The sequence below is a fragment of the Rhincodon typus genome, chromosome 7 (genome assembly GCF_021869965.1).
Source record: "Rhincodon typus isolate 14 chromosome 7, sRhiTyp1.1, whole genome shotgun sequence".
Lineage (NCBI taxonomy): Eukaryota > Metazoa > Chordata > Chondrichthyes > Orectolobiformes > Rhincodontidae > Rhincodon > Rhincodon typus.
Window position 1 is genome coordinate 53,779,520 of NC_063338.1, and position 11,992 is coordinate 53,791,511.

An 11,992-nucleotide genomic window follows, 5' to 3' on the forward strand; every position below is an offset into this window, starting at 1 on the left:
GATTTGGATGAGAATATAGAAGGCATGGTTAGTAAGTTTGCAGACAACACCAAAATTGGATGGCATAGTAGACAGTGAAGAAGGTTTTCTAAGATTACGAAGGGATCTTGAACAAATGGATCAATGGGTGAAAAATGGCAGATGGAGTTCAATTGGGATGAATGCGAGGTATTGCATTTTGGTACAACAAACAAGGGTAGGGCTTATACAATTAATGGTAGGGCCTTGGGTGGTGTTGTAGAACAGAGGGATCAAGGGGTTCAGGTAGACAATTCTTTGAAGTTTGCTTCACATATAGACAAGGCGGTTAAAAAGGCATCTGGCACACTTGCCTTCATTGCTCAGGCCTTTTGAGTATAGGAGTTGGGAAGTCATGGTGATGTTGTACAGGACATTGGTGAGGCCTCTTCTGGAGTACTGTGTCCAGTTCTGGTCACCCAGTTATAAGAAGAATATTATCAAGCTGGGGAGGGTTCAGAAGAGATTTACTAGGATGTTGCAGAGTATGGAAGGCTTGAGTTATAAAGAAAGGCTGGATAGGCTGAGACTTTTTTTTTCACTGGTGTAGGAGGTTGAGAGGCAACCTGACAGAAGTTTGTAGCATAATGAAAGATATAGATAGAGTTAATGGTTGTTGTCCTTTCCCTAGGATGGAGAGTTTCAAGACTAGGGGACACATTTTTAAGGTGAGAAGAGAGAGATTTAAAATGATATGAGGCAAATTTTTTAAACAGAGTTGTTCGCGTGTGGAATTAACTTTCTGAGGAAGTGGTGAATGTGGGTACCATTGCACCGTTTAAAAGACATTTGAATAAGTACATGAATAGGAAAGATTTGGAGGGATATGGGGCAGGAGCAGGCAGGTGGGACTGGTTTAGTTTGAAATTATGTTCGGCATGGACTGGTTGGACCAAGGGGTCTGTTTCTGTGCTGTATGAGTCTGAGTTTGTCTGATCCTAGCTGAATGCCTGTGTCTCAAAGCTGATAACTTGTGTGTAGACCATTTAAATTTAGCATGTTCTAAGTAGGCAAATCAGAAGTAGAGGGCAGATATGATTATTGGAAAATATTCAATTTAAGTTTTTAAGGATAATAATCAAAATCTCTGGTTTAATTAAGTTGAATCGAGAGTTGTGATGTAAACACTAACAATAAGATTTAAATTGCAGTTGAATTTAACCAACATGGATAACGTAAATGGGAAAAAGAAAAACTGCTTCTGTGTACATTAATGAATGAATTGGATGTGAAATTAGAAACCTATGAAATATGTGTGATAGTAATTGCATTTGGCATTCTGTAGATTTCCAAGTATATTAATTTCTGGAATCCAAATAAAATTGTTTTCACCAGTTAAAATAATAAATCTCCTGCTGTACCTTGTCATAATGTTGAACCTGGTTCTGTTGATTAGCTGCATCCTGTTTACTTTGTTCTGAGTAAATTAGTCAATCTCGTTGCTTGGATCTATTTAATAGAAAAAATGCTTAAAAGTCTGTCATTGCAATATTTCAGGAGTATTTCCAAAGGATTATGTAGGTTTGAGATGTACTTTTGTTTTATTTTTAGCTATTGGAAACCTGCAGAGATCAGCCAGTCAACGTAGCGCTGTCACTTACCAAAGAAATAATTTTGCTCTAAATTCAGTGGGTAATTACGGTGATCCATACCGAGTTCCATATCGACCATCCGAATCTAACTATTCCAGACATCAATACAACATTCCAGCAGATGAGACTACAACAAGATCTCCATCAATTGACAGTATCCAGAAGGATCCAAGGTAAGTGTATTTAGGGTTTTGTGAGACCCTGCTAACCGAAGTTGCTTTTATGCTGGCTTTAGTAGGCAAGTGAACAAGAAGATTGATTAGTAAGTCTCTCTAGCCTCCTATTACACCTGATGTAAATTCAAGCCACTGCAAGTGCCCAAAGATATAAACAATTGAGGAAGTCCATTTGACCTATCACATTTCATTCAATAAATAGTTGCCATTTTTGGTCAAACAGGCGCAAGAAGAAGCAATTAACAGTCATCAGTGTAATGGAAAAAGAGGCCGGGACTGGATTGGGAAAGGGTCGGAAAAGTGGATGTTCATTTTATTAGCCAAGAAAAGACAGGCATAGCAAAGGCCAATGTGAGGTGGAATCAAAATAGATTAAAGAGAGAGGCAATGGCCTAGTGGTACTATCGCTGGACTGTTAATCCTGAGACCCAGATAACATTCTGGGGACCTGGATTCGAATCCCACCACAGCAGATGGTGGAATTTGAATTCAGTAAAATATCTGGAATTAAGAATCTAATGATGACCGTGAATACATCATCAATTGTCAGAAAAAACCCATCTGGTTCACTAATGTCCTTCAAGGAAGGAAACTGCCATCCTTATCTGGTCTGGCCTACGTGTGACTCCAGACCCACAGCAATGTGGTTGACTCTCAACTGCCCTCTGGGCAATTAGGGATGGGCAATAAATGCTGCCTAGCCAGCGATGCCCTCATTAATGAATAAAGAAAATAAAAAGTTCAGTCAAATGAGGGATGATGACTGGGTTGTTTTTTGAATTCGTTTGTGAGACATGGGTAATGCTGACTGGCCAGAATTTTTATTGCCTATCCCTAATTGCTCTGGTGAAAGTGGTGGTGAGCTGCTACTTTGAACCGCTGCAGTCCATGTGTTGTAAGGAGAGTCATAATGCTGTTAAGGAGGAAAGTACACCATTTTGAATTTTTCCAAATCAGGATGGTGAGTTGTTTGGAAGGGAGCTTACAGGTGGTGGCTGCCCCATTTATGTGCTACCCACATCCTTCTAGAGGGGAGTGGTTAGAATAAAATAGAATAGCCATTATTGTCACATGCACTTGAATGAGTGCAGTGAAAAGCTTGTAATGTCGCTGCTTTGGCACCATCTAGGTACAGGGTACTTAGTAAATCTCTCTAAGATTTACAACATTCCAGCAGATGAGACTACAACAGGATCTCCATCAATTGACAGTATCCAGAAAGATCCAAAGTAAGTGTATTTGGGGTTTTGTGAGACCCTGCTAACCGAAGTTGCTTTTATGCTGGCTTTAGTAGGGCAAGTGATACTTCAAGTGTTTTTTGCAGAATTGAAAGAGTAACAAAAAATAGTCTAGCATTGGAATTCAAAGTTTTAAAAAGTACTGGAACTACTCAAAAGTCCAGAATAAGAATAAAAAGTATCTTTAAAAAGTTCGCAAATTATAGTCCTTTGGTTGTTTGTTTGGAAGGTGCTGTCTAAGGATTGTTGGAGAATTTCTGCAGTGCATCTTGTTGCAACTGAGCATCAGTGGTGGAGAGGGTGGATGTTTGTGGGTGTGGTGCCAATCAAGCAGCCTGCTTTATCCTGGATTGTGTCAAGCTTCCCAAGTATTTTTGGAGCTGCACTCAGCAAGGCAAGTTGGAGGTAATTCATCACACTCCTGACATGCCTTTTAATTGGTTGTCACACTTTGGGAAGGCAGAAGGTGAATTAGTCAATGCAATATTCCTAGCTTCTGACTTGTTTTTATCGCTACTGTATTTATATAGTGGGTGCAGTGAGATTCTAGTCATTGGTAACTCCCCAGATGTTGACAGTGGAAGAATTAGGAAAGGAAATGCCATTGAATGTCAAGGGTGGAGATTAAATTCTGTTATTGGATATAATCATTGCCTGGCCTATATATGGCACAAATTTTACTTGCCACTTGTCAGAACAAGTGTGCATATTGTCCAGGTCATCTGGCATTTGAATACGCTGCTTCAGTATCTGAAGAATCATAAATACTAACTCACCACCTGACTGCCCAAAGCCTGTTGTTCACCATCTACAAGGTACAAGTCAGAATTGCGATGGAAAAACTCCCCACTTGCCTCGCTGGGTGCAGCTCCAACAACACTCCGGAAGCTTGACACCATCCAGAACAAAGCAGGTTGCTTGATTGGCACCACATCCACAAGCATCTACTCCCTCCACCACTGACACTCAGTAACAGCCGTGTGTACTAACGACAAGATGCACTGCAAAAATTCATCATCGATCCTTAGACAGCACCTTCCAAACACACAGCCACTTCCGGCCAGAAGGACTAGGGCAGCAGATAAATGGGAACACCACCACCTGCAAGTTCCCCTCCGAACCACGCATCATCCTGATTTGGAAATAAATTGCCATTTCCTCACTGTCACTGGATCAAAATCCTAGAATTCCCTCCCTTCCTCAGGGCATTGTGAACAAAGTCAGAAGTCACACAACACTAGGTTGTAACCCAACAGGTTTATTTGAAATCTCGCAAGCTGTCAGAGCACAGCCCTTTTGTCAGGTGCAGTGAGACAGCAGAGCGCACAGACCCAGAGTTCATAGGCAGAGAGATCAAAAAAAATCATAACTGATGTGAGTGTCAGGTGATTAGTCTCTGCAGGTGACCAAGAGTGTTAGATAGTGAGTAAGGTGTCAGCATCTGAATAACCAGTGAAGGGATAACCTATAATCTGATGAAGTGAAGTAGAGACCTAATTACAAAAAATTAAAAATTAGGTGGTGCTGGAGACAAACTAAATGAGTGGAATTGCATGCCAAATTCAAAACTGTACAAACAATTAAATTAGATTATAACAATTTATCAAGGTGATACTGTCAAAACAGGACAGTAAGGAATATTTTACAGATACAGAACAGTATGATGGGGTCACCTGCAGCGTGACACGAACCCAAGATCTCGGTTGAGGCTGTCTTCATGAGTACAGAATTTGGCTATCAGTCTCTGCTTGGCAATTCTGCGTGGTTGTATATCTTAAAGTCCGCATTGGAGGATACTTACCTGAAGAGTGGAGGCTGAATGCCCTTGACCACTGAATTGTTCCCCGACTGGGAGGGAACACTCCATGTCAGCGATTGTTGCATGGTGTCCATCCATCCATTGTCATAGCATCTGCATGGTTTCACCAATATACCATGCCTCAGGGGATCCTTGCCTGCAGCATTTTGAGATAGACAACATTGGCCAAGTCTCATGAGTATCTGACATATATACATGGTGGGTGGTGTTTCCACATGTGATGGTAGTATCCATGTTGATGATCGAACATGTCCTGTAGAGGTTACCAAGGCAGGGTTGTGTGGTGTTGTGGTCGATGTTGTCCTGAAGGCTGGTAGTTTGCTGCAAGCAATAGTCTGTTTAAGGTTTGGTGATTGTTTTGAAATTGAGAACTGGATGCATAAGGAAGATTTTGACGAGATGCTCATCATCGATGACATGTTGAAGACTGTGAAGACATGACGTAGTTTATCCAGTCTGGGGAAGTACTGGATGATGAAAGTTACTCTATCGGTCGTGTCCTGTGTCCACCTTCTGAGAAAGTCATTGCGGCTTTTGCGGTGGCACATCGGAACTTGTGATCAATGAGTTGAGTATCGTATCCCGCTCTTATAAGGGCATCCTTCAAAACCTTCAGGTATCCGTCATGATCCACCTAATCCGAGCAGATCCTGTGTATGTGTAGGGCTTGTCCGTAGGTGATGGCTTCTTTAATATGTTTAAGGTGGAAGCTAGAGAAGTGCAGCATCATGAGGTTATCCGTGGGCTGGCGGTAGAGTGAGGTACTGAGGTGTCTGTCCTTGATGGAGATGCGTGTCCAAGAATGAGACTGATTCTGAGTAGTTGTCCATGGTAAGTCTGATGGGAAGAAACTTGTTGTCGCTATGTAGTTGTTTCAGTGATTCCTCGCCAAGAGTCCAAAGAAAGAAAATGTCATCAGTGTATCTGGTGTGCAGTGTTGGTCAGCGGTCCTGTGCAGCAGAGAAGTTCTGCTCGAAATTGTGCATGAAAATGTTGGCATATTGGGGTGCAAATGTGGTTCTGTTGGCTGTTCCATGTGTCTGGATGAAGAATTGGTTGTTGAAAGTGAAGACATTGTGCTCGAGGATGAAGCGGATGAGTTGTAGGACGGCGGTATCAAGTACTGAGGCTGTTGCCGTGATGCCGTCGTTGTGGAAGATGCTGGTGCAGAGTGCTGAAATGTCCATTGTGACGAAGAATGTGGATGATGAGTTTCTGTAAGAAATCTGCAGTGTCATGACAGAAGCTGGGTTTTCCTTCTGCAATGGGTTTCGAGATGCCCTCAACATAGCCAGAGAGGTTCTCGCACAGGGTCCCATTGCCTGATACGATGGGTCGTCCCAGGTATGTTGGCTGTGTATATCTTTGGAAGGCAGTATAAGTCTCCTACACAAGAAGTACGCGGGATGAGAGTGCATAGGATACTCTGAAGGTCTAACCATCGGACTTACCATGGCCTACACTTCAGAATCAGTCTCATTCTTGGACACGCATCTCCATTAAGGACAGACACCTCAGTAACCTCATTCTATCGCAAGCCCATGGATAACCTCACGATGCTGCACTTCCCTCCCTTCCATCCTAAAGATATTAAAGGAGCCATCACCTACGGACAAGCCCTGTCCATACACAGGATCTGCTCAAATTGGGAGGAACGTGACAGATGCCTGGAGGTTTTGAAGGATGCCCCCATAAGAATGAGATAAGAAGCTCAAATCATCGATTGCCAGTTCCTACAGACCACCGCGCAAAAACACAATGACCTCCTCAGAAGATGGACACAGGACACGTCCGATAGAGTACCCTTCATCGTCTGGTACTTTCCCAGACCAGAGAAACTACGTCATGATCTTTGCAGCCTTCAACATGTCATCGATGACACTGAGAATCTTGCTAAGATCTTCCCTACGCCTCCACTTCTTGCCTTCAAATAACCATCAAACCTAAAACAGACCATTGTTTGCAGCAAACTACCCAGTCTTCAGGACAACATCGACGACAACACCACACAACCCTGCCATGGCAACCTCTGCAAGACATATCAGACCATCACACATGGGAACACCACCCACCACATACATGGCAGATGCTCATATGACTCAGCCAATGTTGTCTATCTCATACCCTGCAGGCAAGGATGCCCTGAGGCATGGTATATTGGCGAAACTATGCAGACACTACAACAACAGATGAATGGACACCGCACAACAATCGCCAGACAGGAGTGTTGCCTCCCAGTCGGGGAACACTTCAGCAGTCAAGGGCATTCAGCCTCTGATCTTCAGGAAATTGTCCTCCAATGCAGACTTTGAAATACACAACAACACAGAATTGCCGAGCAGAGACTGATAGCCAAGTTCTGACCCATGGAGGTTGCCTCAACCGTGATCTTGGGTTCATGTCACTCTACAGGTGACCCCACCATACTTTTCTGTATCTGTAAAATTTTCCTTACTGTCCTGGTTTGACAGCGTCACCTTGATAAATTGTTATAATCTCTCTACCTTAATTAGTTTGTGCAGTTTTGAATTTGGCATGCAATAGCAATTATTCAATTTGTCTCCAGCACCACCTTATTCTTAATTTTTTGTAATTATGTCTCTGCCTCACTTAATCAGATTATAGGTCATCCCTTCGCTGGTTATTCAGAAGCTGACACCTTACTCGTCGTCTAACACTCTTGGTCGCCTGCAGAGACTAATCACCTGACACTCAAACTAGTGGTACGATTTTTTTTTTGATGTCTCTGCCCTTGATCTCTCCCCCTATAAACTCTTGGTCTGTGTGCTCTGCTGTCTCACCGCATGTGATGAAGTGGCTGTGCTCCGAAAGCTTGTGTGATTTCAAATAAACCTGTTGGACTATAACCTGGTGTCATGTGAGTTCTGACTTTGTCCACCCTAGTCCACCACCGGCATCTCCATATAAAGGCATCGCGAGTCTACTTGCAGCACATGGACTGCAGTGATTTAAGAAGGCAGTTCATCATCACCACTTCAAGAGCAACTAGGGATGGGCAATAAATGCTGGCTAGCTAGCGACGCTCGCATCCCATAAGCGAGTGAAAAAATTATCAGCTAAGTAAAGGAATGTAAAGCAAGTTTATGCAACCTGTCATCCTGACCTAACCCACAATGCAAAAAGTGTTAAAGAATTCTAAATTTGATACATTCGTACGAGACCAAAGAGTCCAGCAAGAAGTACTCCTCATTAGAAAAGCATACTTTTGAGGGAAAACGCTAGATTATTGAACTACCACAAAGTACCATGAGAAAACAGAGTACCTGTAAATCATTGTGTAGATCAGGTCTGCTGAAGCTATGTCACTCTGTTAGAAATTTGAAGAACAAACCAGAGGAGTACACTTAGTTGTCTGTTATAAATTCTGGAGACAAGTCCAGGAAACCCTGCAGCAATTCAGTGCATTTTGTTTTGAAAAATGTTAACAAGAAGTAGGTGTCAACTGTTACTGAGCTTTCATGTGAGTGTGATCAACTAGAAAAGAAACAGAAGTATTTTTAGAGGCAGAAATCTAGCATGTAAATTTGCTGAAAAGTGCAAGGCCTAAATCAGAAATACAATAAAATGAATGCTGAGAAATTAAGCAGACATCTGCAAATTACTGAAGTAATTTCACCTTTAATTATGCAGTACCTGACTTTTATGCTGGGAAGAGTCACACGAGGACCTTCTTGTGATGCAGGACAAAAACTGTTATGCCCCAGAGCCAATTAAAATTATCCAGTTTTCACATTAGATAAGGGATGCTTGAATGCCGCAGAACTGAGGTATTCTGTACGTAAGCATAATATGGCTCTGAGAATTAGATAATTATTAATGACTGTGGAAAACTTATTGCAAAATAGAAACTAAAACATTAACTTTTTAAAAAAATTCCTAATATATTACTGAAGAAGGGGAGATGCGACTGCATTTACTGGAATGATGGTTTGATTATACCCGAGGCATTTCTTTCAATACAAAATATGGAAATGCTTTGCAATGAGATTTTCTAAAGTTTGATGTGCCAGTTTATGCTGTAGGTTAACAATTATGGTGTACATTTTTAATCAGTAAGGGAACCAAAGGTTATGGAGGAAAGGCAGGAAAATGGATTTGAGGGTTAATAGACTAGCTATGATTTCTTTGAATATTGGAGCAGACTCGATGGGTTAAATGACCTCCTACACCTATGTCTTGTGGCCTAATGTGGGATTTTCTCATTTCAATTTTTAAATCAGGGAATTTGCTTGGCGTGACCCAGAATTACCAGAAGTGATTCATATGCTCCAGCACCAGTTTCCATCGGTTCAAGCAAATGCAGCAGCCTACTTACAGCACCTCTGTTTTGGTGATAACAAAGTGAAAACAGAGGTATGGCGCATGTGTATAGCATTTCTGTTTCATGTTTGAAGAGAGCTACAAAACAATGCAGAAGTATGTGTCACAATTTATTCGAAATGCAAAACTACAAGATTTCCATTAACTTAGATATTGAATCCTTTTGTACAGATGGGCTCATCTTGAAATATACACGTTACTCAGTGCAGCATTTCTTACCTTGGAATCACTACTTGTACTGATTAATTTTTGTTAAGTTTCAGCTATGCATAAATTGAATACAAATTGAGAATCTTCGTTCCTTTCTATCCCAACGTAGCTTCACAGTGCTGATTATTTCATCCACTCTGACATTGACATTGGAAAGACTTAACTCTGTCTGTGAAATTAACTTCTGCTTCATCTAATTTCCTATGTCAGATAGATACACACACTCCAGCAACTTCCATTTAATTGGATTTCAATGTAAAAATCCTCAGGAGGTGTAGGGAGAAAGGATATAGATTCATGAGAGCAAACTTTAAGAAGAGTAATCAACTGCTTAGTGTCACACTGTGAAACAGCCATGATCAAAGGTACAAATAATGTCTCCCAACGTAAGAGGAATAGGGGAGACCGGGATGATATTTTGCCTCCCTGATGTCACGTAGCAAGGCAGATGAAATATAATGTGGATAAATGCGAGGTTATCTACTTTGGGAGCAAAAACCAGAAGACCAGTACTTATCTGAATAACAATTGATTGGGAAAGGGAGAGGTGCAACTGACCAGGGTGTCCTTGTACACCAGTCACTGAAAGTAAGCATGCAGCTGAAGAAGGAGGTGAAGAGGCAAATGGTATGTTGACCTTCATAGCATGGATGTCTTGCTGCAGTTGTATAGGGCATGGTGAGACCACACCTGGAGAACTGTGTGCAGTTTTGGTCTCTTTATCTGAAATCAATGTTCTAGCATTGGATGGAGCACAATAAAGATTTACCAGCCTGATTCCTGGGTTGAATGGGCTGATCTATAACTACAACAGAAGTTTATTGTCACATGTACTTTTACATGTAAAATACAGTGAAAGATTTTATAAGTCGCCCTACTAGGATGCCTATATTAATAACAGAAGTCATACATTATAAAAAGGAAGTAAAATTAAGACCAAGTTCAGTTAAAGGCTCCTGAGCTCTGGGAAAGCCAATTTAAGGAATGATGAAATACCCTGAAGATGCAGCTGGAACAAGAATGCCATGCAGGGATAAGACTGCTGCCCCGGGCCACTGGAATACTGGACCTGAACTATCCACTGAAGATCGCCAGGCAGGCCGAGACCGCCTGCCAGAATACCTGAAAGCCGAAGATGAAATAGATCTCCACACAAAGATGAAACCACGTCGGGACTAGACAGCCACTTCTTCATGTGCCTGCACCTAGCTGCAGACCTGGAGCAAGTCCAGGCTTGGAGAATCAGTCCAGGACCGAATCCCTGCTCGTCGGGAGACCCTAGGCTGGGTGGAGCTGTGTCTGGCTTGTCCTGGCGTTGCTGCTGCCAGATGCTGCCTCCTTCACTCGCCACTCTCCAGACTTTAAGAGAAAAGGAAAACAGCGAAAGTAAAAAGAAAGGAAAAAAAGAGAAAGAAAGCTGACAGGAGTGGATGAGCCCCAGGCTCGGATCCCTGCTCTGCCATCCGTTAGAGAGGCCAGATCGGTTAGGATGCTAAGTTAAGAAGAATAAGGCAGGAATTTCATAGAACCCTATGAAATTCTAACACGACTAGACAGGATAAACGAAGGAAAAGAGTTACTGATGACTGGGGAGTTAATAAACAGGGGCCACGGTATAATGTTACACGATAGGTGATTTAGAACTGAGATAACGAGATTTTTTCACTCACAAGAGTAGCGAGCTTGTGAAATTCTCTACCATAGAAAGCGAATGATGGCAAAACATTGAATGTTTTCAAGAAGGAGTAATCACTTCAGCAATAAGGATATGGGGAGAGAGTGAGAACAAAGTACTGAGTTGGATGATCAGCCATGATCATATTGAATGGCAGTGCATGCCCAAAGGGCCAAATGATCTATTTCTGCTCCAGTTTACTAAGTTTCTACGGGTCAAGGATGCCTCTGCACTCCGCCAGGTCATTCTGAAAGAGAAAGGAGAAGAGCCAGAGATTGTAGTCCATGTTGGTAGCAAGACGTAGGTTAAAAAGAGGGATGAGATCCCGTTTGCAGAATTTAGAGAGGTAGAGACTAAATTAAAAAGCAAGACTTAAAGGTAGTAATCTCAGAATTACTCCCACTGTCACGTACTAGTGAGAGCAGAAATAATAGAATAGACTGTTTGAATATGTGGTTGGTGGGATGCAATAGGAAGGAGGGATTTAATTTCTTGAGGCATTGAGACTATTTCTGGGGTAAAAGAGATGTGTACAAGCTGGATATATTGTATCCCGGCAGGACTGGGACCAATAACCTTGCAGGGGCATTCGCTAGTACTATGAGGGAGGGTTTAAATGAGAGTTATAAGGGAGCAGGAACCTGTGCATGGACACGAGTGAGAGAAACAAAGGTAGAAATGCAAGATAGAAAAGTGAAAGCAGAGGGAACCAGGACTAGCAGCAGATAAGGCTGCGGTACAAATAAAATGTAAAATGTGAGAAAAGATAAGTCCAGAGGTACTATTGAATCAGAGATAGCAGGAACTGCAGATGCTGGAGAATCCGAGACAACAAAGCGCAGAGCTGGATGAACACAGCAGGCAAAGCAGCATCATAGGAGCAGAAAGGCTGACGTTTCGGGCCTAGACCCTTCATCAGAAAA

The 11,992-nt window shown here is 42.1% G+C and overlaps 1 protein-coding gene across 1 annotated transcript in view; it reads left to right on the forward strand.

Moving 5' to 3' along the window:
* pkp4 (plakophilin 4) overlaps positions 1-11,992 on the forward strand; it is a 98,288-nt gene that overhangs the window by 25,279 nt on the left and 61,017 nt on the right. The window contains exons 4-5 of the mRNA XM_048599064.1: positions 1,570-1,783; positions 9,085-9,217. Coding sequence (XP_048455021.1) covers positions 1,570-1,783; positions 9,085-9,217 — 347 coding nt within the window. The remainder of the gene's footprint in view (positions 1-1,569; positions 1,784-9,084; positions 9,218-11,992) is intronic.